The 24360-nt window shown below is 51.2% G+C and overlaps 10 protein-coding genes across 10 annotated transcripts; 6 read left to right on the top strand and 4 right to left on the bottom strand.

Moving 5' to 3' along the window:
* Nucleotides 1–74: 74 nt before the first annotated feature.
* On the bottom strand, nucleotides 75–3858 carry N7515_000121 (VWA and PH domain-containing RING finger protein; the record flags this gene model as incomplete). Its single annotated transcript, XM_056660865.1, has 3 exons — nucleotides 75–2905; nucleotides 2961–3449; nucleotides 3756–3858. 3 exons carry the CDS (start codon nucleotides 3856–3858, stop codon nucleotides 75–77), a joined length of 3423 nt encoding a protein of 1140 aa, XP_056526031.1.
* A 3595-nt stretch (nucleotides 3859–7453) lies between these two features.
* N7515_000122 (uncharacterized protein) lies at nucleotides 7454–8137 on the bottom strand (the record flags this gene model as incomplete). The annotated part of the gene is made up of 1 exon (XM_056660866.1): nucleotides 7454–8137. One exon carries the CDS (start codon nucleotides 8135–8137, stop codon nucleotides 7454–7456), a length of 684 nt encoding a protein of 227 aa, XP_056526032.1.
* Nucleotides 8138–8834: 697 nt separating this feature from the next.
* Nucleotides 8835–9907, top strand: N7515_000123 (putative fructosamine-3-kinase; the record flags this gene model as incomplete). The annotated part of the gene is made up of 2 exons (XM_056660867.1): nucleotides 8835–9760; nucleotides 9808–9907. 2 exons carry the CDS (start codon nucleotides 8835–8837, stop codon nucleotides 9905–9907), a joined length of 1026 nt encoding a protein of 341 aa, XP_056526033.1.
* Nucleotides 9908–10102: 195 nt separating this feature from the next.
* On the top strand, nucleotides 10103–11050 carry N7515_000124 (uncharacterized protein; the record flags this gene model as incomplete). Its single annotated transcript, XM_056660868.1, has 2 exons — nucleotides 10103–10218; nucleotides 10273–11050. 2 exons carry the CDS (start codon nucleotides 10103–10105, stop codon nucleotides 11048–11050), a joined length of 894 nt encoding a protein of 297 aa, XP_056526034.1.
* Nucleotides 11051–11364: 314 nt separating this feature from the next.
* Nucleotides 11365–12735, top strand: N7515_000125 (putative cyclin; the record flags this gene model as incomplete). Its single annotated transcript, XM_056660869.1, has 4 exons — nucleotides 11365–11591; nucleotides 11645–11726; nucleotides 11786–12299; nucleotides 12380–12735. 4 exons carry the CDS (start codon nucleotides 11365–11367, stop codon nucleotides 12733–12735), a joined length of 1179 nt encoding a protein of 392 aa, XP_056526035.1.
* A 981-nt stretch (nucleotides 12736–13716) lies between these two features.
* cds1 (phosphatidate cytidylyltransferase) lies at nucleotides 13717–15222 on the bottom strand (the record flags this gene model as incomplete). The annotated part of the gene is made up of 4 exons (XM_056660870.1): nucleotides 13717–13755; nucleotides 13806–14596; nucleotides 14647–15007; nucleotides 15073–15222. The coding sequence occupies 4 exons, from the start codon at nucleotides 15220–15222 to the stop codon at nucleotides 13717–13719; spliced, it is 1341 nt and encodes a 446-aa protein (XP_056526036.1).
* A 330-nt stretch (nucleotides 15223–15552) lies between these two features.
* Nucleotides 15553–17814, top strand: N7515_000127 (uncharacterized protein; the record flags this gene model as incomplete). Its single annotated transcript, XM_056660871.1, has 2 exons — nucleotides 15553–15996; nucleotides 16048–17814. 2 exons carry the CDS (start codon nucleotides 15553–15555, stop codon nucleotides 17812–17814), a joined length of 2211 nt encoding a protein of 736 aa, XP_056526037.1.
* Nucleotides 17815–18715: 901 nt separating this feature from the next.
* Nucleotides 18716–20165, top strand: N7515_000128 (mitochondrial 37S ribosomal protein uS4m; the record flags this gene model as incomplete). The annotated part of the gene is made up of 3 exons (XM_056660872.1): nucleotides 18716–18751; nucleotides 18815–19249; nucleotides 19311–20165. The coding sequence occupies 3 exons, from the start codon at nucleotides 18716–18718 to the stop codon at nucleotides 20163–20165; spliced, it is 1326 nt and encodes a 441-aa protein (XP_056526038.1).
* A 477-nt stretch (nucleotides 20166–20642) lies between these two features.
* Nucleotides 20643–22001, top strand: N7515_000129 (uncharacterized protein; the record flags this gene model as incomplete). Its single annotated transcript, XM_056660873.1, has 1 exon — nucleotides 20643–22001. The coding sequence occupies one exon, from the start codon at nucleotides 20643–20645 to the stop codon at nucleotides 21999–22001; it is 1359 nt and encodes a 452-aa protein (XP_056526039.1).
* A 336-nt stretch (nucleotides 22002–22337) lies between these two features.
* N7515_000130 (pyruvate dehydrogenase (acetyl-transferring) subunit E1 alpha) lies at nucleotides 22338–23752 on the bottom strand (the record flags this gene model as incomplete). Its single annotated transcript, XM_056660874.1, has 4 exons — nucleotides 22338–22843; nucleotides 22907–23361; nucleotides 23448–23581; nucleotides 23639–23752. 4 exons carry the CDS (start codon nucleotides 23750–23752, stop codon nucleotides 22338–22340), a joined length of 1209 nt encoding a protein of 402 aa, XP_056526040.1.
* Nucleotides 23753–24360: the final 608 nt, after the last annotated feature.

Consider the following 24360-nt stretch of genomic DNA (forward strand, 5'->3'; position numbering starts at 1 on the left):
TTGGGATATGAGGCAAAGGGGCATTGCAGGGGGGAAGGTTCAGTAGCAGAAACAAGCGCAGAACAAGACATTGACTACTCCTCAGTCAAAGCATCGTCACCAGTCTCACGCCAGTCTTGGGATCGCTCTGTCAAGCGACGTACACCAGAGACACGCTGAGCCCAGTGGGCTTCGGATGGCGTGCGGAAGGTGTAAGCGCGCTGGGAAGAGATAACGCCGATGCTCTGAAGCACTGCCTTGCGAGAATCACGACTGAACACAGCCGGATGGTTGATCCACTCCAGCGCCGATTCGAGGTCTGCGTTGAGAGCAAACATGGTCTGCGCATCGACTGACGAGGGTGGCGTGATGGTGTTGGTGTCAGATCCGGAGGACTGGGTGCCAGCAAACGAAGGCTGACTGGGAGAGGACGCAGAGACTGGCGTGTCGCCGCGGCTATCATCGCTGTCAGACCGGGGGGCACCTGGGGGCAGAGGCGGCAAGCCGCCCTTGCCTAGGCCCTTGAGAATGCTACGGGTTTCATTGAGGAGATGCATGGCGCGATCCTGCTGGCCCCGAGATACCAGGGTAAGGGCCCGAGTCAGCATATCGGAAGTGAGCAGCTCCATGCGGCGCTGCACAATGGACGGATGGGGAGGAATGGGAGGAGTTGCGGGGCGTCCATTCTTAGCCCGAGGGTTGGCGGGCAGCATGGTAATAGCCAAAAGCGAAGGGCGAGGCGAGTGGGTGAGGTGGCCATCTCGGAGCAAGTCGCCGTAAGTGAGATCCGCCTGGATCAGTGGGACCTCTTCGACGCTCAGCACTCGTCCCTCGTCGGCATCCGAGCCGCCGAGAGCCTCCAACCCGGAGACCAGGCTCTCCCACGGGTCCTGGGGCATGTTATCCTGTGTGGCGTTGTCGGGCTGGATGACGAGCTGAACCAAGACGTCGCGCTTGTCGCCGAAACGAAGATCGCCCAGTGCGGCTTCTGCGTCTTTGCCAGTTGCACGTTTGGTGGTATGAAGGGCGCCACTGATCTTGACGAATTTCGCCGGCGATCCTTCAGGTAGGCGGAGCTTCAACTTGACGTTCTGGTGGGAGGTTGTCTGCAATGCACCGAGACATCCGGCGACACATTCCCGCAGCATCATCCAGTCCTTCACGTATGAGTAAGAACCCTTGGTGCGGGTCGACAGCTCGATCATAGTATCCGGCTTGTGGGTAAGCCCCAGACCGAACGAGTGGATGCTGACTTTAGCAGCTTCCGCGCGGGAAACCACAAAATCGACACTTTCAGGGTCAGAAATGGATGAGTCGCTGATCAGAAGGATCGTCGAGACGGGGTTGTTGAATTTGCGTTGCATCAGGAGGTCCATGGCAACGTTAGCACCCTCGACCACGTCCGCCCGGAGACTCTTCTGGCCCACCGGCCGGATTGATCCGAGAATCTTGGACCATCCAGCCCAGGACTTCGTGGTCATACCGACCAGAGGCACACCGCCACCACTCGAGCCAAAGGTGACCAGCCCCATCCGATCCCGAGGGCCCAGATTCTGAACAAGGAACTTGAGAGCATCACGCAGGAGGGTGATCTTCAAGCCCTGCATGGATGACGAAACTGGGATGACCACGACGAGGTCAAGGGGAATGTGAATTGTGTTGATCGAAGGAGAGTCTGAATCGGGGTTGGTGTAGTCGGTGATGGCGGTGTTGATGGACTTGCCTGCGCCGTAAGAAGAGACAGAAGCCTGTCGGTGGACTCCACGGCTGCCACGGTAGTCATCCTCCTCCAAGTTGTCATAGTCATAGTCATTCTGGCGCATGGCCTCCGGGTGCAAGTCAAGTAGCGACCGACGCCAAGTCTCAAGCTGACCACGGTCCTGGAAGCGAAGATAGAAGCAAGGCAGCTCGCTGACAGAAAGGTTCAAGGCAAGAACGGGTTCATCCGGCGACACATCGAGTGACTTGAGATGTTTCTTAATCAAGATCGAGCCCTTGAGACTGAACCGAACGGGCTTAGGTCGCCCATTCGCATCATAAGCGTTCGAATCACTGGACTTCTTTTCCTTGACGCAGATAAGCATCTCCGCGAATAGGTAGCATTCCAGCTCCTGCCAAGAATGCCGATCCTTGCCCACGCGCATTTGTCCATGCAGGCGCAACTTGCCGAATCGTTGATACTCAAGGCCGTGCCAGTTGTCCACCCGATTCCGCAGTTCCTCGGCAACTTCTTCCATATTCTCCGCTGGTTCATACTGAATGGACCGAGCATCTTGGCCGCCGAATCGTCCGGTATATGGCTCATCCGGCTGCGACTGTCCAGAAGGCGTGTGCCGTAAATCATCTACGTCAGGGCGCCAATTGGCATCTGGCACTTCGACAGTGATCAGACACGTGAGGGTCTGTTGCTGGCGGGAACGATTCATTGTCGGGAACTCGCTTCGGACAGTCACCAGCGGCGCAGGGATCGGGTTCTTGGCCACTCCCGGACGGGGCGAGACATCCGACTCCATAGCCTGTACATCGTAATCATGGCGACGTCCACTGCTGGTGTGCTGGCCGTCATTGTAGTCACCCGACGAGCCGGCCGCGCTGCCGTTGCGGGAGTGGGGTTGACGAGTTTGAGAGCCGGCCAATCGCTCCACACGCTCGCGCTGGCTGCTCGTATCGCGACTGTCCCGACGGTGGTAGGATGAATCTCTTGCGGAGGGGTTATACGACGGTTCCCTGGCTGAAGGGTTGTAAGACGGTTCTCTCCCGGAATGGACGTAGGGTGGCTCCCGGGTGGCCGAGGTGTACCGACTTCCGGCATCGCTCGGCGGTCGTCGACTTGAGGGTTGTTCCCATGGAGTCGGCGTTGTCAAACCACTGCGCACTGTAGCTGTGTCAGTCGTCGTCACAGAGCGAACAATGTTGCCGATTTTCTCTGCATGAAATGAGATTAGCCTCTGCCCCCTTGCAACCCCCCACGTGGAACATACCGAGATCCAATACATTCCCGCCGCGACTCGTGTCCAACGCCAACGGTGAATTGCACGTTGGACAGTATTGTGATTCATAATCCCGAATATATTCATAGAAGCAGGCCTCGTGGGAGACGTGGGAGCACGAGAGTTGTAAAACACGCTCGCCGCGCAGGGTGTGTTCCAAGGGTTCCTCGCAGACGGCGCATTCACTACCGACAAAGGTCCTCTCCCTCCGGGTGCGGGCGCGATCGACCTCCATGGCGCTTGTGGTTTGTCCCGATCTTGAATGGAAGGATGCTCGTGAACGATTTGAATGGGTTGGCTGGACGGTGGACTCGGGGTAGGCAGAATGAATCGAGCCGGCGACTGTTGAGGGTGCTCGTGGCCGGGTGATTTCGGTCAAATTGGAAAGGCTACTACCTGGTCGGTCTTCCCCGTTACGGCTGAACGAACGGAATGAGCGCAGAGGTGAACGAGAGGAGTGTTCTGGCTGCGATTGGAATTCTGTACGTCACAGGTTTCTGGTTAGCAAGGTGGGATGCGCTTCGAGTGGGCAACTGGACTAGAGACACATGGGGGGCAGTTTATGCCGAAGCCTTGCCAGGATTCGTAGTGGATAACAGAGGAGAAGGGAATAACCAAGACGAGTCAGGGGAGCAGGCGCGGTTTTAGTCTGACTTTTTCTGCCATGAGGCATCTAGAACAGGCCACAATGGTCTCAGATCTAGGACATCCGGTTCTAAACCAGATTCCCTCATTTGATAGAGACACGAAGAGACACAGAAGAACACGAAAGGACACAAAACTTACTTTTGGACTTTTTGGATCGACCTAGGAAGCCCAGCTCAGTGAGAGAATGGTGAGTTGAGTCGTTCCCAGAGTAGTCCTCTGATCTAGGTGAACGTTTCCACATCGACTCCAAGGGAACAAAGAGGTGGGGGTGAAAAAGGTAAAAAAAAGAAAGGAGACGCAAGTGGCTCCGAAAGTATGTAAGAAAAAAAAAAACAGCTAAGGCCAATTGATAATATTTTGCAAAAAAATGAGGGACTAGTATTGCGTATACAAGAGAGAGAGAGGCAGAGATGGAGAATGAACAGGGGGTTTCAATAAAGTGACCAACTGAAAAGGGAAAAATAGAAAATTGGAAATGTGAAAAGCATCAAAAAGAGTCAGATCTCGATAGTTTCAACTCTGAGCCATGGATACAGGTGGAGATCCCCTGAATTAAACCCGAAAATGATAAAAAACCTTTTTCACGGAGGTTTCTATTTAGCGGAACCCCTTATTCTCCAACTGCCATATCAAGAACTACACAGTACACTGTACTAGACTAGAGAGTGGATCAAGACGTGTCAGGATTCCATTGTCCTGGAAGAACACAGTCAAATAGTCTGCAGCCTATTTCTACTTCAACATAGATTTCTTCAATGTTTCCTTATTCACCAGACTGGGTTCAACCTTGACGGAGGTCCGGAAATCCGATTTGAATGAACCCCGAGGGGATCTGATCCCGGAGATTCTTTTTCTATGTAGTATAAGACTTGACTGTACTTCCTTCCTCTGACCTCAAAAAGAAGACATACAAAGAAGCTCATCACCCAATCTTCAACCATCCCTGGATCCCATCAGGCTCTTTTCCATGGCTGACTGATGGTGCCAATCTTCGGTTAAGAAATACTCCAGATGACCCAAAGACATCCAAAACCTGGTTCCGTGAGTGGAGGTAACAAAGTTACCCCCGTGGATTTACATACGGAACGGTAAATCATAACCTCCGGCCGTGCTACCCGCTCAAATCGCAGCGGCTCCTATCTCCACCTGCCTAAACCGACATCCATTGTCTCCAAAGACCACGCTCTAATGTGGCAATTTCAGTTTCGACGTGTCGATCCTCCAAACGGTTCCCCCCTGTCAGGAGATTTGGCTCTGCCATCTGGAGAAAAGAAGCCTTCTGGAAACGGAAGGGACATTTTTTGAGTCTATCCCCCAATGACGCAGTTTAGCTTCATTCCAAGGTTACTCTCATTTCGGCAACCTCAGCTAGCCTCAGCTCGGCAGATCCGCACTGTACTGCATAACCGTCTCCCCCGGGGACGGCCCTCGGCTTCGGGGGAGCTGAACGAAGTGGCGTTAGACGCACCTCCGCATTTGACGATCGCTTCGGAGATTTATGCCGTATATTGTAGCCAGCCAAGAGCCGTGGTCATGGAACGACGAGGCTCCTCATCACCATTGATCAAACGAGTCAAGTGGTATGTTGTAATTGGGGATATCAGCAACTCCTGATCCCCTACACCGGCATCCAACTTCCAACATGTCATCCAGCGGGTCTATCTGTCCCACTAAATATGATTAACTAGCACTCTTCTGCCTTGAAAAACATAGGAGAGATAAAGCTAGGGGAATTGAGTGCACATCATTGACTCCAGTCCCCGTTACGGATCCTGTCGTCCCGTTGCCGGGGTGGGTTTGAATGTGGTTTACGCCGTGATCGACACCCTCCTGCTATCCCTATGCAGAATGTCCGTGCTGGCTTTAGTCCCTGCTCCATTGTCTCATGTCTAGCTTTAATACCCGTCGCCATTGCCAATGGCTGGCGCCGAAAGCCTGTTGATGACCTTAGCTGACAGGTCAAACTTGGCAATGCTGACCCCTTTTGATATTGCTTGGGTCCACAGGTTGTAAGGGTTATGTATCCATTTTGCATCCCCGTAGTCTGCACGGAGAATTAACCTGAACTAATGTAACAAAAGAAACTGCATGGAGCTGTCAGATGAAATATTCCATGTGGTGGTGATTGTTTGGGTCTAGCGCATTCCTTTCAGAACTGTACGTACTTGAACTTGGTAATGCTGATAGTTCAATACTGGCCGAATCTGTGCTCGTTTGCATATTCACCTAGTTACTGTGTATTATCCATAGATCATAATGATCGTCGCCGTTGAACTGCCAAGCGGATAACAATCGCAATGCCGAAACCGTATGGCTTGTTTTATCGGGTGATCTTCCCTCTCGATTCTGCAATTACATGGCACATCACCATACCAGTGTTTCAGGATGCGGACTAATCGCCCTGAGGAAGAACTATCGTGAAAATTACAGGGATATGACACTACGACATACTGTGTATAGACTTGACTGCTTCTCTCTTAACCCTACGCAGTAAATGCAACCTCTCATTCCTGCAGTTATGCAATGCAAAGTTATTGGACCTGCTAACCCAAAGATATTTAGCTGCATAAAGGACTCGGGTAACCTTGAACAAAGTTCAGTAGGTCGATTCTTGATTGGTCCAGTCCGAATTGACTTTCCTTTCACAAGCCAAGTGGGAATTGGGGGCGAAGGTACATCCAATCACGTTGAAGTATATCCTAACGGTCTCCGTTTGACTTCAACATTAGTACGGAGACTTCAGTTTCACGAACATGTCCTGGATCTGGTTACACTCCCTTGCAAATGCACGTGTCCATCCATTTCGTACACATCAGATCATAGCCAAGATAATCCCCAAAACAACTCCTGAAACAGTCCGTCTACGGAGTACGGACCCCCTTTTGATGGAAGAACCTCCACCTCACGACTGAAATCCCGACCTCTTGGGTCCCTTCAGCCCGGACCACCGTTCCTGGTAACTGATCACGGCCCTTAAATCCTTTCATTTGGGTCGACTCGGCGTCTCCGGTTGATCGTATCTCATTCCCGGCTAGTTGCAGATAGGATGGTAATAGGCAGATTCCAAGCCAGTGCACGAACTGAGATGGTGTTAGTGCATTAGGTAGTATTCACGGACCACCTCTTGATATTCTGGTGTAGGTAACTGTGTTGTACATGTCGGTACGGAGTACTCTGTGTTGAAAGTTTCCCATATCCGTCTTGGCTTGGCAAATCTATGACTCGCGTTTGACGGGCTTGAGACCTATCAATTTGGTCCTTTCTCGGCCGGGCGGTGGATATGCTGACCGTTGTGCTCCATATTCCTGGCGTGTGAGTTGAAAGGCATGGGAAGTCTATTTTGCTGCGTGTGATGTCTTGCATTGCTCAACGGCTTCGGTTGTGGACTCGTGGCGTTGTGACACGTCGAGTTTGTACTTTGGTTAATCCTCTTTGATCGCTCGATTAACACGGATGTGGCAGCTCTGCCCCTGATACATAACATCATCTCTGTCGAGTCCATTTTTGTTGCTTGACAGGACAGTGGATTGACTTTGGATATAGGTGTCTCCCTTTGATTCCTGATGAGAGCTGTCTGGCGGCCTGGCCTAACTATCATCTACGTCCGGTGGCTAATCCTTTGAAAGGATTCGATGATATTGATGTCCAATACTCGACATGACTACAAAGAAACCAGTAAACTGATACTTCCTGAATTGAGCGAAATACCTCATTACTCCCTATCGCAAAGGAACTTGACCAAATGATGCCATGAGCACCTGAAGCAAACGCCCATCACCAGGGAAATGCTGAAGTATAGATAGACGAAAGACAGTCTTCCCCGGTCACTTCGAACATCAGAGATGTCGCATGATATTCACCCTCATCTGCTCCTGCCGCTGGCCGATCAGTTCCTCCATCATTTGAACGCCCCTCACCAAAGTGAGCCTAGTCTCCTTCACTTCCGGAACCATCCTCATGTAAACCCGGTAAGCAGGGTCCTGGTCAAGCTTAATAAGTCCCCGAAAATGATCGCACAGTCGATGCACATCAAACTCATGGAAAATAGGCGGCTCGTGAGGATCGCATATGCCCCAGACGCGCAGCCGCACCGGGACATCCCTGAAGTCGCGGAAGATATTGACGAAGCTTTCCTCATGGGAGGTAATAGCATCCCAATGGTTCGTGACTAGGATTACCTCGCACTGCAAGCCCCGTCCCCACAGAAGGACATCCCTCATGGATTTGAATGAGTCGCTATCGGGGTCGATCGGCTCGAAGGAGACGTGGATCATTGGGCAGATGGCGTAGGGACGGTTGGTTATCTCGCCGTACTTGTACTCGAAATTCTCTTTCAGGTCGCGAAAGGCGGGGTTGAGCCAGGTCTTTTGCTCTTCGAGGCTGGCGTCTGTGATGATTGGCGCGCGCCGCGCGATGAACACGACCAGTGGGTCTTGGTATGGAGTGACATCCGGAGTACTAGAACATACTTTCTTGTCGGGGGTTTCCATGTTGGCGATCTCCGTGTTAACGTTCTCCATGTTGGATGTTGAGATGCTTGGAAATTTGTTAGATGCGTTCTGTTGGAGGGTTGGGTGTTATTTGATACCTTGTTGGCAATGCAAAAGCTGTGAGATGAAATGATCGAGGAAGAGAGAAGCAAACAAGATGGCAGGAGGTTTTTATATTGGCAGTTTCAAGCCTGTCAATAGGTAGCGCATTTCGCTGACTGCATTGTTCCCGCTGCTGGGATGGAAGTTTGTTTATTGAAGACAAGTTGGTTCAGTCTATTGACAGCTCTGGGCTCATATTCTCAATTGAAACCTTATGTAGCTAGAGCTCGAGGATTCATAGATGCACATGTGACATAGATGATAGATGTACATAGAGTGGATGATCATATGTTGATAGGTATCATATTGCTCTTTCAGTCTTGACCCGTTGCGATGGCTATCATCTCATGAATCATGATCTCATGCTCTTTATTGTCTAGAAAAGGCCCAGTCTATTCAGAGTAAGGTGATTCAGCTCTTTTCAGCTCCTTAACCTGATCTGACTCTATTGAGACTAGTATTGTTGATGCAGATAAGAAGCTTATCAACTTCAATGTGGGGAATAACGTCATAGCCTCAAATCCGGTCTACATCTATCTACATACTCACATGATGATACATCCTTCAGACTTCTCTGATAACATTCACTTTTTCGACATTCAACCCTTCTAACAACCCCCCAACCATGTCTCCAGTCCCAGAACCAATCCTCCAAGCCCTCTCCCTTCCCCCGGGATCAAAAGCCACCCTCTCAACCTCCGGCCTAGGCTCAGGCTTTACAAGCACAGGAACCATCCACGCCCAAGTGCCCAGCCAAAATGGCACCGAAGAACGCCGCTACTTTGTAAAAACCTCCTCAAACGGCAAAGCCGCCGAGGAAATGTTCCAAGGCGAATCCGAGTCCCTGAACGCAATCGCAACCTCAGTCCCAGGCTTCTGCCCCAAAGCCCTAGCCTGGGGCGCACTCGACTCCAGAACACACTTCCTCGCAACAGAGTTCCTCGATCTTGGTGGTACAAAGAGCCGTAGTGCCGACGAGGAAACCTCGCTCGCGCACCGGCTGGGCAAGCTGCATTCCACGCCCGCACCGCCAGACCCGGAAACCGGACGGCGCAGATTCGGGTTCCCTGTGCCGACTTTCTGTGGTGATACCAAGCAGCCAAATAGGTTCTCCGATAGCTGGGCGGACTTCTATGCGAAGGAGCGGCTGCTTACGATACTGGCGACGTCTGAAGAGCGGAATGGGCGTGACGCTGAGTTGCGCGAGACTGTTGAGAAGACCGCTTACAAGGTTGTGCCGAGATTGCTCGGTGATGGGCATCTAGGGTATAACTCTAGTGGGGAGGGAGAGGGGATTGTACCCGTCGTTATTCACGGGGATCTGTGGAGTGGAAATGCTGATAGCGGTCGGATTGTTGGCTCGGGTCGAGATGACAAGCCTGGAGATGTGGTCTATGATCCCTCTGCTTGCTATGGTCATAGTGAATTTGAGCTCGGGATTATGCGTATGTTTGGCGGGTTTGGGGCCAGATTCTTTGAGCAGTATCATCGGATCGTGCCGAAGACGGAGCCCGTGGCGGAGTATGATGATCGGGTGCAATTGTATGAATTGTGAGTGGTTCTCTCGTTTGTAATTGGGTTATGCTGACGCTGTAAAGGTATCATCATTTGAATCATCATGCTATCTTTGGTGGTGGATATCGATCTGGTGCTATGTCGATTATGCGGAGGTTGATCAGGAAGTATGGGAACGATTAGACTCACCAATATCAATTCAAGTGATCTCTTTTGATCATATTTGCAACTCCTAGTAGGCAACAGATATAATGAAAATGCATGCATCTTCATCACATGTTTAGTAAATGATGTCACTCCCGATGATCCCTCACCTGCCAGTATTCCACTGTGTCCCCGTCCTTCTAACACCCACTTTGAGAACTAGTACACTCTACAATGCCTGCTCACCCAGATTCCAACCTCTACCCCGAGGCCACTGGCCTAGCCAAGACACTGGTTGACAAGCATCGCACCCAACAGCCATTGAAGCTGTATGCGGGGTGGTTCTGTCCGTATGTCCAACCCCTCACCAGACACTCAACAGTCAATCCTTAACAACTAACCAGATATACAGATTCGGTATGTCACCGACTGATTCACAGGAAAGAGACTAACAAACAAGTCCAACGAGTCTGGCTCGCCCTCGAAGAAAAAGGAATCCCATATGAATACATCGAGGTCAACCCATACAACAAACCGGATTCCCTACTCACCTTGAATCCGCGAGGCCTAGTCCCAACCCTATCAACCCCAGCAGATCCCCACCCACGACCATTATACGAGTCCACCGTCATCCTGGAATATCTAGAAGAAGCATACCCAGACCATCAGCCGCGCCTCCTGCCCGAAGATGTCTACGAACGCGCCCGTGCACGCATCTGGATCGACTACGTGACTTCTCGCATTATCCCGTCTTTCCACCGGTTCTTGCAGTACCAGCCGGATGAGAGCGGGGAAGATGCGAATGCGGGGTGGGACCGGGCACGGCGGGAATTGTTGTCTCATCTCAAGGCTTGGACTAAGGAGATGCATGAGAACGGTCCTTTCTTCCTGGGTGAGGGTATTGGTCTTCCGGATTTGGTGTTGGCTCCGTGGGCGGTGCGATTGTGGGTTTTTGATGAGTTTAAGGGTGGATTGCGGATCCCTGGGGAGGGAGAAGGGGGGCCGGATGAAGAGATCTGGCGTCGGTGGAGGACTTGGCTGGCTGCTGTTGGGAGTAGGCGGAGTGTACAAGAGACCACCAGTGAGATTGAGCATTACCTTCCTATCTACAAGAGGTATGCGGACAATACGGCGCAGAGTGAGTTGGCTAAGGCCACAAGGGCTAATCGTGGAGTGCCCTGAGACGTATCATGAATCATGTGTGAAAATGTAGGCTACCATGAGCTGTGAACCTATATTATTCGAGTAATCAATATATTAATTATTGATTCATTAATCTTACTATGACTAGTGCAGGAATAAGATATTGAATTGCACATTCGTCGAAAGGAAGAAACAACGGCAGATATACACTTCGGAGTACGGAACAATCTACTTCCGTGAACATTTCACGTGACATGAGATATCAATTCATCGGTCATTGAGCGACTTGTTCTTCCAACTTCTAAGAACAGTGCGTGGTATTGATAGCTACCCAAGGAGATTGCAGAACTGAAATGGCACGCAATAAGAGGGATGTCTCCCCTCGCGGAGTTTCGAACACGGAATCTGGCCCGACACCCCCAGCCATCCACCCATCTTTTATACAGGTGGCCAACCCGTACATCTTCGAGCAGACAGTCGGAGACTGCATCAGTGCCTTGGGAGTCAATCCCCTGCGCGAGACTTCACTGCGTCTACAGGGTGTGGCGTGGATCGATGGCGTGCGGAGAGCACTGAACCTGTAAGTCCATGCCAAGCCAGGCAGAATGCAGACGACTGACTGACTGAATCCAGGCCGGTTCGGACTTATGACACAGCAGTTGGATACTATCACCGGTTTCGGTTGGTACATCCTGATAATGAGTACAATTTCACGGTAAGTTCTACCTTCCCTCGAAGTCTCGAGGTCTAGACTGGAACTAACCAATCGAGCAGGACGCAGCAGCAGCAGCTCTGTTCACAGCGTGCAAGATCGAAGACACGCTCAAAAAGTCAAGAGATATTGTCTGTGCAGCTTACAATCTGAAAGTCGCGCCTTCAGAGCACCTGTCCGCGGATGATCCTGTAAGTCGTCACCAGATACTAGAACTCCAGACAGGTAAAATTGACGCCCGTCACCAGATATTCGAAGCCAATGCACGTGGCATAATTGGTCTTGAAAGACTCATGTTAGAAGCTTCTGGCTTCGACTTCCGAACCCGACATCCCCAAAAGACCCTCATGAAGCTAGGGCGACACTATGGATTACTTCAAAGCTCCGAAGTATCAAGTCTCGCATACCGGATCTCGACAGATCTATATCGCACATTTGCACCAATCAAGCAAAGTTCGTCAACAATGGCTTTTAGCTGCCTCGAGCTCGCAGGACGACTCTTGGATCAGCGCGTCGAACAAATCGAGTCTGGAGCAGATTATGCGCAGTGGAATACAAGTCGTGCGGAAGTTACGGGTAATTTGCCCTCTTTCTTTTTTTTCTTCCTCTCCATGCTGAGACTGAGACTGAAACTGAAAATACTGACAATGAAACAGAAACCCTCTGCGATCTCCTAGAACTGTACACACACCACCGCCCACATACAACCGTCGGCCCAGAGTTCCAACCAGATCGGTTCTTAAATGTTCGCATCCCTCTGAACCAAGAAGCGAGTGAACAGAATATCCCTCGTTATACCTCGTGGATTGAACCGCAGAAGAATGGATCCGCTGTCAAACAAAGACCACTACACCCATTGACACCCGTTGCTGCGAACGGTGAACGGCAGAGGACGGGTGAGAGGGGTCGTGATGCTGCTGTGCGGTTTATGCTTGACCCTGCTTGTGCGGATGAGGAGAAGAGACAGGTTGCGGCGTTCTTTAAGGTTGATATGGAAGAATATGAAGAGTAGGATGTGCGTTTTCCTTCGTTTAGAAGGCACTTTCGCTCGATTTCTGATACCCAGGCATATGCGACTGATACAAGAGATAAAGATGATTTAATAAATGACGAGAAGTTCATCCAATGGAAGTAGAATGACCAGCTTTTGATAGCATACGGTAGCCCCGGGTGTAGTGAAGGTTCGGATATATAGCTGGCTTGATAAAGAACATCGACATTGTAGAAGCTGGCGATGGTTCTGAATGACTGTGCAGCTCCTAACAACTAGCCCTGGAAGGTAAACGTCTCATGCGCAAGAAAGGGTATGCGTGAAAAACAATCTACGGACAATTTCGCATGACCAGCTTCAAGATGTGGATTCAAAGCTATGTACAAATCTGGAACCCACACATTCCATACCAGAAAACAGCGAAGGTGATAGGAGAGGGACGAACACGTCACACTGCCATCCAACTCCTACTGTAGAGGTCTGTTCCGCGCACCAAAATATAGAGCTCTAGGCCAAGCTCGGCCGAGCAGCACGAATCGAATTCGCGTTGAGTTCAGGGTCCGGCAATCTGAAAGAGAAATAGGAAAACAGTACTAAACAGGTACAGGGAAACAGCCGTGAAACGAAAAGAAGTCGTCCCCGTGCCTGCGGCGTGGAGATTCCCGGTCTTGACGGGTGATTAAGGCCTTGCCATAAGTCATTTTTATCGGAGGTCGGTGCCGTGTTGAAAGGCGGGTAAGGCGGGCACGTATGTACATGTCATGCATGCGCAAATTAAGACTTGCATGCATATTCGGTGAACCCAATCAAGTCCGAATGAAGCAAGAAGCAAGAAGCAGGGGGATTTGAGGGGAGTCGACACAGAAGCAATCGGAGGAGAGATGCAAGGGGGAAGCACGGGGTTGAAGGTCGTCCTCAATTGTGGAAATGAAAAAAAGCAGAAGTATAGGTCGTAAAATAGGGTGATATTTTCGGGCCGCATGCCGGACAGCCTTTTCAAGCTCATCGGCGCTTCAGCTCGGTGACGAGGCACTCCAGAATCTGAACGAGATTAGTCACTGTTCATTCTATAGTATTTGATCTAAACATACCGATTCCGAGACGGCACCCTGGTTGTACAGGTACTTGCCCAAGCCACGGACGACCTCGAGCTGCTCGTCAACTGTGAGACCGTTGATGGCAGTCTCAATGATATCGCCCACGCTAGCCTTGTAAATAGCAATGAAGCTGTGGTAGTACATATAGGAGAAGAAGCCCATGATGAACTGGCAGTCCATGCGGTCAGTAATACCACCGTGACCAGGAATGGACTCGCCAAAGTCCTTGATCTTGAAGGTACGCTTCAATCCAGACGCAAAGAATCCGCCGAACGGAGCAATCAGCGAAGCGAAAGTGCCGAAAGCCAAGATGTGGAACTGGATAGGCTCCACCCAGAAAGTCTTGTCCAGGCCAAGGAACTCAAGGGAGTAAGGTTGCGCGGCGAAGACCGGGTTCGGAACACATTCCAAACCAGTCAGAATATTTGATCCGAGATCGTTCACAGGGCAGATGAAGTACTTGTACTGTATCAGCAATTTGGTCATGAAATAACCAAAGCCGACAGTGCAGATCCACGCGCCGACGAAACCCTCGACAGTCTTCTTGGGAGAGAGCTGAATGAGTTGAGTCCGTCCAAAGCTAATACCGCAGACGTAGGCAAAGATATCGTTGGTAATGACCAGCGCAGCAGGAAGGAAAAACCAAATCATGCCCTCGAAGATGTTGTTCATGACAAAGTGAGCTTGGACAACAATCAAGTACAAAGCCATGTGAGTCCAGGCAAACTGGGTGAACTGGAATCGATAGTGTCCCTTCTGCAGAGATCCAACAAAGAACACGAATCCTATGCGGGGGTTAGTAGAGGGTAAAAAGGGGAGCCATCAGGGGACTCACCCATGACGTAAAGCGTGAAACTGATGAAGCGGTGGTGATTCGCCAGCGGCAGCAGCACCTTATCAACGAGCAAGATATGCTTGAAGTAGTAGATCACACTCTCTCCGTATAAAAAGTACATGGTGGTCGCCAAGAAATACCAATTCAACGATTTGGTGAACCTCAAGTTCTTCTCCTTGTTAGGAATATTGGCGATAGCAATGACTTCTTTGAAAGAGATGATTTGAATGCCAGTAATGAGGACAATAATGTAGATATGACCCGAGAACAACGCAACGAAAAAACCGGCGATCATCACAAATGTCCATATCGTCCGGGTGATGAAGGTCTGCTTCTTCTTCTCATACTCGGACTGCGGTTTCTAGAAGGGAGTATATGTCAGAAGCTGTCTTTAGAATAGTGCACTAGTTCAATCGCCGAACTAACCTCTTCCATTATGGTTGCTGGCTTACCCCCATTCCCATTTTTGCTGGGGCTAGTGGGCTCTTGGGGATCGCTGACGTCGGAGGAAACACTGAGGCGTCGCTCGTCATTTGACCGGTGTTGGAACCTGACATTTCTGCGAGATTTCGACATGATGAGAAAGGGCCAATAACGCAATCTGAAAAGGAGAGTGGATGCAGGAGGGAGGGTCGTCGGGATTAGAAGTTGATGAGCTCATGTGAAAGTCCGCCGAAAGCGGTCAGCTCCAGCTTGCCCCGTGTTTACTTTATCTTTTTTATCGGGTCGATGTTTTTCCTGGTTGCGATGTGATTGAACATTCACTTTCATATACTGCCACAGATTTAGGTGCATGGAAATTGAACTGGATGTGCAGGGTTTGGTGTCCTTACAGGTGCTTTAAACTGCCGTCCTCTCCGAACTAATTGAACTGCCATCTCCTGAGACTCCATTCATGGCGGGGGCATGGATGACGACGACGATGACTATGGCTCCGACGACTTCGGCTCCGACGACTTCGGCTCCCTGCCACCAGGGACGTTGTATGAGCTGGAACAGAAGGCCTTCCAGGCAACCCAGGCACCCGCCTCACAGTACCGCGCAGAACCGATAGACAACAATCTCGCTATTCGAGCTCAAGCTGAACAAACGAATGGCAATGAATCACTGAGACCGCCGCCTCGCCTACACACGGGATTGACAAGCGACTACAATACATTGGAGGTGGGGGAAGTGGATGCTGAGGTGTACGAAAACGTGGATGGGCAGCATGTCATTCCCCTAGGCCACCAGATACATCCCATGGATGAGAGCTGGCCTGCTCACGGGCAGCAGGATGATGCCATGGAGGTGGACGAGTACTACGGACACGGCGATGCCGCTGCGGAGATCAACGCACGCTTGCTACAAGTGAGTTGGGTGATGGCAGCATTCCTCTGTCCAGTTCTAACGGCCATCTAGATGGAACAAGAAAGGAATCAAATGATGCAAGAGCTAGCCGAAGCCAGAATACAACTGGAAACGAAAGCCGGGGAAATCTCCATCATTCGCAAGAAGCAAGCAGCGATCACAGAAGAACATGACCGGCAATTGGCCACTCTCCGGAAAACAATGGCCGACGAGATCGCCAAGCACAAGCAAGAGGTGGAGGCGGCTCGATCTGAAGGCAAGGTCCTGGCAACGGAGAATGTATTCTTACAACAAGATCTCGTGGATGAAGCCTTCCAGGCTCGGCGCTACAAATCAAAGCACCGCGAGAAGGAAGCCCCAATTACTCCTAAGAAATCCCGGGTGCTTCCCTTTCGCGATGGGTTTGACGATGACGAGATCGTCATGATATCGCCCAGCAAATCCGCTTCACGTTCCAAGCGAGCCACGCCAACAGTTCCCGGAAAGCGTAAACGACAGTCGAGCCAAGACAGCGTTGTGCCTCTAGATTTGAATCCTTCTGGTGTGGAGCCCATTATAACTGATGCGCCAGTCGATGTCGAAGAGGTCAAGAGCAAGCCCGAGTCAAGCCGCAATCAGCGGTTCATCATGCGGCTCTTGGGCCGTCGTGCGCATCCCGAACAGGAGACTGACCTGGAGGCTCTGGCTAAGCTTACTTTTCCCTCGGAACCGACTCGATCCATGTCCAGCACGATTATGGATGCCATGGCTCGTGCCGACCCGGACAATTACATACTAGAATATACGCGAACGATCTCCTCTTTATGGCAGCGGGCCATCAACGAGAAATTCTACGAACCAATTCCCCGGTTGCAAGCTATTGTACAATATAGCTTGATGTCAGACGACCTCCAACTCTCGGATCTGATTACGCCTCTAGTTGGGGTCTTACAAGACACTGTCGAGGTGAATGCCGTACCTCGCTTCAAGTACGCACCGGCATCCCGAGACAAACGGATGACTCGACAGACCCCACAAGCAGATCTGCAGCCACTGATCGACTCGACTGGAGCCATGCGTCTACTATATCAAATCGCGTGCGGAGTGCTGCACATCGAGAGTGCAATGGAGGAATTCTGGCAGAATGTCCGCATCTCTTTCATTCTAGTGATGCTTCATCCGTCACACCCGCTCGGTGACATTGTCCTCCTAATGAACCTTCTATCAACGAGCATTCGCCCCGACTCCTTCGGTCCGATCAGGAGTTCTGACCAGGACCAACTAGATGTGCAAAAGTGGATCGTGGACCGTCTCACTCATATGTTGAGCGAGCCAGCGATACCAGATGAAGGCGTTGAGCCATACACCGCACACGACATCTGCGCGATGCGACTCGAGGTTTTACTGCTCCTGGAGTCACTCGCGTTCCAGCCTACCGCTGCAACGCAAAAGCATGCAAGCACAATTCTTGCGCTGCATCCGAATGCGCTGGCTCGCTTGTTCCGGTCGATGCATGATGAGCTGGATGCGCTTTACTCTTCACCGCCGGAATCCGAGCTGCGTGTTTCGCTGGTCAACGGACTCATGCGGCTGATCTTTGGAGTTATGCGTCAACATGCGTCCTTGATCAATATGCAGGAGAAGCTGGCGTGTGTGTCTGGCAGTAAGCAGAAGCATCTAGTTGTGTTGACTCGGTTGGCATTTTGTGATGGCACCGTGCTGGAGGCTGGCATCGATGATGAGACTGTCGATATGGCGCACGAACTGCTTGAAGAATGGACTAATCCTCAAGAGGCAGAGTCGTTGGCAGAGGCGTTTCCGAGCTCAAGGAGAGAGTAATGAGATATGCAGGTTCAATGTTGTACGATTGGGATTTGATGCATCTACGGCGCAATGTGTTGATTTGGAGTTTACAGCATGTTTCTTTACTACGTACCTACATACAACCGATTTATGTTTGGAGCAAAAATTCAAGTAATGAGGATTGCATAAAACATACTGTGAGCATCGAGAGCCAGGGGAAGTGAAAGATGATGCATTGTCAACGTGCGGTCGCAGCAACGGGCAATGGAAGGTAGACTGGAGTAGATACGAGTTGCAACTGCAAGGCATGTCAGGATGAAGGGGGAGTGAGTGATAGCCTGATAGGTACGTAGTGCAAACTCTGTCCAGGACGTCAACATCGACGCGACAGGACGCGCAGTGTTGGACGAGACTCGACAAAAATAAACACGCGAGGGCTTCACTGGATTCAAGACAAGGGATCTAGTACATCACAGCTCATCGTAGTGGAGATATATTACAACGTCAAGAATTACAAGCTACAAATTCCTCTTCTCCAATCTCGTGCCGCTGGCTCAACGATTGATGAAAAGAAAGTCCACAAGAGTGGGTGGGGGGTGCCAAAGAATACGCCTGTCAATGACCCGAAAGCCATTGAACAGCCTGTTCCGCCGCGATGTGCAATGCAGGGACCAAACTGTGGTGAACCGCCTTCGTGATCGCGGTCACCCAAACAAGGTAAGTATGAAGAAGAAAAGAAAAGAAGAGGAAGAGACGGGGGAGGACGACATATTTATACCCGTAGGGAAGGGGCGGTGGCAAAACACCTGAGCAAACAAACATACAATGCAAACACCTCTAAGGCTCCCCAGTCACGTGTTCTGAAGTTTTGAGACTCGGCCAATTTGGACCGTTACCAGATCGTTCGCTACAACATTGTACCTACAGAGCCGCCACAATGAGAAACAGGGCTAGCAACACCTTGTCGAAAGGCGTATGTTTTTTCCCACTGCCCATGATCCACCCAATTGCACCAGACTGACAAGAATCTCTACAGAAAATTCGTCAATCATGGAGCAAATACAACCTCTATAACCTGCAACGATTCCGCAGCCCACCTACCACCAACCGCACATTCTTCCAACAGAAATGGTCTGCCAAGGCAGTCTCGCGTGCTTACCACGGCGAGCAAGTCCGCGAAGGACAATGGAAACGCATGTTCAACCACCGCATTCGCAGTGTCATCCCCATGAATGCTTCCGACTTGGCCGCCGATGACGGTTCCCTCGCCTCAGCCGGTCGAGGCTCAGGACTCGAAACGAAAGATGGAGATGCTACCTACCAGAACCGCCGTATTCCTTATACTCACATGGCTTTTGCGCCCCTGGAGCGCCGCTTGGATGTCGCTATCTTCCGTGCTCTGTTTGCTAGCAGTGCCCGACAGGCCCGTCAGTTCGTCATCCACGGAGCGGTTACCGTGAATGGACAGAAGGTATGATCACAGTCACGCTTGGGGATACTAGTTTGAACCTTACTGACTGTCCGCGACATAGATGAGACATCCCAGCTACCTTCTTAACCCCGGTGACCTGTTCCAGGTCGAGCCGGACCGCGTCATGTTCGCTACCGGTACCCCGAAAGATAAGGCCGAGCGTCGTGAGGGCCGCTTGGCTCAGAGGAAACCCGAAGGCGAAGAAGAATCCAAGGAAGCTGAGGAAGAGAAAGTCGAGGAGGAGTCCAAAGAGACTCCCAAGGAGGATACCAAGGAGACCCTCAAAGCGCTGATGCAGCAGGCTAAGTCTATCATGTCATCCGGCAAGGACACACTCCCCGCCAAGCGCAAGCAGGAGCTCCGCGGCTTCCAAAAAGCCGTTCGCCGTGTGTTGTCTCGCTCTGCATCCAGCACCGTCCTCACAGACAGCCTGGAGGCACAATTCTCCGAGCTGACACTTCTCCTCAATGCCAAGCGGGCAGAGAAGAAGCCAGAAAAGAAGGATGAGAAGAAGGATAAGCGCCGCTCAGACGACGACGCCGTCGCATCAAAGGGAGACGAGGATGTCGAAGTCAGCTCCAAGCTCTCCGAAGCCTTCGAACAGGCCGCACAGGGTAACGATGTCGATGCATCAGAGCTTGATGACGAGGAGTTTGATACCCTCAAGCGTGCTCTCGTGCAAATGCGCGACAACCCTATCGACAATACCAAGCCCTATGCCACACCTTGGCGTCCACGCGACTACATGTCCGCCTTCACCTTCATCCCGCGTTATCTTGAGGTCAACCAGAACATCTGTGCCGCTGTGTACCTGCGTCACCCAGTGGCACGTCCTGGCAGTGCTGAGGTGCCTACGCCCTTCGGCGAGTCGGTTGCTACTCCGGCTTACGGCTGGTATTTGAGGAGACGGTGGTGATCCTCTGTATACGTTCTTCCCTCTGTCTCTATTACACTATTTCCCCCTAACTTCCCATTTGTGTATTAGTGGGCTATATTTCCTCCCTTCTCGCATATTTCTGGATCATGTTGACCATGGTGTTGGTTCCTGTTTTGCTTGTCTTCGGGGTATTTTGATGTCAGCCCCCCTGTACCACCATAGCCATGATGTGTTGTAAATGGATATCTTCTTGATGCTATTCTCCTCGTATGGTCACTGAATCACAGTAACCGCTCTGGTCTGTGTGTAATTCGGCCCTGTACTGTGATAGGCGCACGGGCCAGGAAGAAAACCGTCTGAACTCCATCGCCGTTCAATCTTTATCTTCTCCACAGATCGACAAGAACGAAGGCGGATGACTCTCTCAAATAAATATCCTTGATGGATTGAACTTGAGGAGATCATCCCCTTGCTACAAACCCAACATTACACTGCAATCGCTGCTACGCAACTGTCATGCCGCGTATTCAATCCCACGACTACAACCACCCCTCGTATCACCCACAGAACACCTTCGCATCACCAAGCCTACGCTCCGGATTCAGTCCAGCCACCCAATCCGTATCCGTGGTAGTTCGAAACCCACGCCCAACCAACAACACACCAGGCTCAGAAACACGAGCAAATATAACCGGAGGCTCATCACGAGGGATCCTCGGAACCGACCTTTACTATGCACCCATGGCCGTGAGCATGTCTCAAGACGGAGGCGAAGGATCAGTCCTGATGTCCAGCCCAAGCACCGGCACGAAACGACCCAACGACGACGACCTAGACGACAGTTCCCGCCAACACAGACGTCTAACGACGCGAGAAGAAGTAGCTCTATTCGAAATCTGTAACCGAAACGCAGACACATTCGGCAGTCGAAGCAATCTGTGCAAATGGTGGGCGTCTATTGCAGCGGAGTTCACGCGCACGCATGAAGGCCGGACTTATTCGTGGCATTCGGTACGGAGGAAGGTGGAAATGGTTACGAGGCAGAGAATCAAGTTCCTGGAAGAACAGCAACAGCGCGGTACGGATGGTTACCAGACGGCTACGGAACTGATGAACCCCGGTTGGTTGGCTGCTGTTGATGCGTGGATTCCGACTTGGCAGCGCTGGGAGGAAGCGGAGAATAGACGGATTGCGAAGCGGGATGAGTTGAAGAAGCGGAGACAGCCGCAGCCTTGGAGGAAGAATGGCAAGAAAGAGGATTGGCGGGATGTCTCGTCGGTTACTAGTCCGACCGGTGTCAATACTGCTATGGCGGGAATGCTACAGCAAGGCTTGAATAATGGTGATACGGCTGCTACGACTAGCCCGACACCTTCACCGACAATCACCGGTCCTACGCCAGTGCAGTTCTCTGAACAACCATCCACACCAGTCTCTGCACCTTCACTGAAACTACCCCCGGGCTTCGAGAACATGTTCGCAACGCAATTACCACATGTTCCGCCTCTGCCTTCCGCATCTACATCAGCTCCGCCTGACGGCCGGATGGTCTCAGCCGTTATCGAAACATTGGGGAAACTAAACAAACACCTAGACTCTGCACCGGGTGAGGGTGTCACCTCACCTGTCATCTCGGCTTTGGTGCAGGCGTCAACCTCGACTCAAGTCTCTCCCCGGAAACAGCAGCAGCCACAGCAACAAGACCAGAATCTTACGCAGCAGATTGAGAAGATGAAGAAAGAGCTTCGGCAGGAAATGCAGGATCAGTTTCGGCAGGAGTTGGAGAAAGAGCGGGTTTCGATGGAGGAGAAGCTGGATGCTTTGCAGCGGACTCAGGATTTGATTCTTGAGATGTTGCGGCAGGAGCCTGCTTAGGGGATGATTTGGTTATGGCTGATGTGTGTCTTGTTATTCTTTTGCTTTTATTATGATACCCCCCGTATTTGACTAAGGACTGTGTGCCTACAGTCGATATTTGCTATCCAATCATTCTATTCATACGAGCTGATGACCTTACACAACACATATTATACTGGATGCAAATTAAAGAAGAGGACCCAATGGCAATTGTCTCTACTCTAACAGAAAACAAACATGAAAGAACATAGTCGGGCTAAATTACAGATAAATAAAACGACCCAGGAATGTATATCTGGATCATTTCACACGATTAAAGGGGCTCGCCCACCCCTCAGACCTTCGACATTGAAACTAGTAGTAGAAAGTCTCATCAACAGTACGACCACGCATCCACTTAGGCTCCGAACCACGGACGTAAATATCCTCGAAGAGAATGCGAGAAGTGTTATCAGGAACCGGCATCTCCTCGGCCTCGGCGACCTCGGCGTCGACGTTGGCACGGGCAGTCTTGTCGAGAGACTTGAGCTCCTCCTCGGTGGTAACGCCCCACTCGAGCATCTTCTGCTTGAGGCCGGCGATGGGGTCGTTGGTGCTGCGCATGCGCTGGATCTCCTCGCGACTGCGGTAGGTGGTACCGGGGTCGGACATGGAGTGGCCACCGTAGCGGTAGGTGACGTACTCGAAGACGAGGGGGCCCTTGCCGGAGATGGCGTACTCCTTTCCGTACTGCACGGCGGCCTTGGTGGCGAGGACGTCCATGCCGTTGACCTTCAGTCCGGGGATGTACTGGCCACGCTTGTAGTACTCGGTCAGAGCGGAGGAACGGGAGGCGGAGGTACCCATGCCGTACTTGTTGTCTGAAGAAGAAAATATAGGTTAGCATGTCTGCGGTTTGAAAGGGTTGTCTGCGGAATACATACTCTCACAGCCGAAGAGAACAGGCAAGTTCCACAGCTTGGCCATGTTGAAGGCCTCGAAGACCTGGCCCTGGTTGGAGGCACCGTCACCGTACAGAACGATGGAGGTGTTGGGCTGCTCGTTGTACTGCTGGGCGAAAGCCAGACCGGCGCCGACGGGCACCTGGGCACCGACAATACCGTTTCCACCGTAGAAGTTGGGAGCGAACATGTGCATGGAACCACCCTTGCCGTACGCGATACCCTCGCGACGGCCGAGAAGCTCACCGATGATGGACTTGACGGTACCACCGCGCATCATGGCGAAACCGTGACAACGGTAGGCAGTGATGATCTTGTCCATGCGGTCGATGGCGTGCTCGATACCGACAGCGACGGCTTCCTGTCCGGTTGACAGATGGCAGAAACCACGGATCTTCTTCTCCTTGTACAAACGATCGGCGGCCATTTCCATACGTCTGTCAAACATATCAGCACTAGCTCCAGCTTGCCTTTCCTTTTTCTTCTAGAAAGAATCGCGTTTTTCAATGGGGGTGGATTGTACCTGATCGCAACCATATCGTAGTACATCTGCTTCAGCTCCTTCTTAGAGGTCTCGAGAGTGTACGGGGGCGGGTCGAGCTCGTAGGTCTCGAAGCTCTCATCGGAGAGACGGACAGTGAACAGCTTGTCATCTTCCTGTTATCAAGCTCCGTCAGCCTCAATCTGGGAAAGATATTAGTCCACTCAACAAACCTGGGGCACCGGGCTCTCGACATTGGCGGAAGCGGCGTCGGTGGTGACAGTACGACGGGCAAGAGGAGTGAAGGCGCGGCGCAAAGGCGCAGTACGAACTGAACGGAAGAGCATTTTGTATATGAATTGAAGATGAAGGAGGAGCCCAAGTGATAAGCATAAAGCGCCTTTTTCTTTTTTCCCAACAACTCGGTTTTGCCGTCTTAGTCAGCTTTTCCAGATCGGGGCCGCCCGGTGAGGAGGTCAATTCCGCTACTTACACTCTTAACTACTTCTACACAGTAACTATATCTTCTATATATTGTACCTTCAATACTATTCAATACTATTCAATTGCTATATACATAAAACATCCAATTGACAGACACACCACATCTCAATATCCAACTAAACTCGGCCGAGATCCGATCCGCAGCTAGCTGTTTGCAGTACGGAGTAGCTGCATAACTTATCCGCTTGGGGGACAACTATACAGGCTACCTACAATCCTCGAAGCTCCAGCATGGAATTGAAACTCGAGATTACCCAAGTATGAGAAGCTTCACTATAGGTGGCTATATAGATTAGAACAGGGACCCTTGGCTGAAAGGTCCATACAACCTCACCTACCTGGTACCTATAAGTACTGTGTAGGCCTCAACTATTTCGACAGACCTTGTTAAGTAATAGGTTGGAGAGCACTTTTTAGAAGAAGAATCTGCTTATATTTGGACGATCATTCA

The sequence above is a fragment of the Penicillium bovifimosum genome, assembly GCF_028826915.1.
Source record: "Penicillium bovifimosum strain IBT 22155 chromosome Unknown utg000001l_segment0_segment0, whole genome shotgun sequence".
NCBI classification, from domain to species: Eukaryota; Fungi; Ascomycota; class Eurotiomycetes; order Eurotiales; family Aspergillaceae; genus Penicillium; species Penicillium bovifimosum.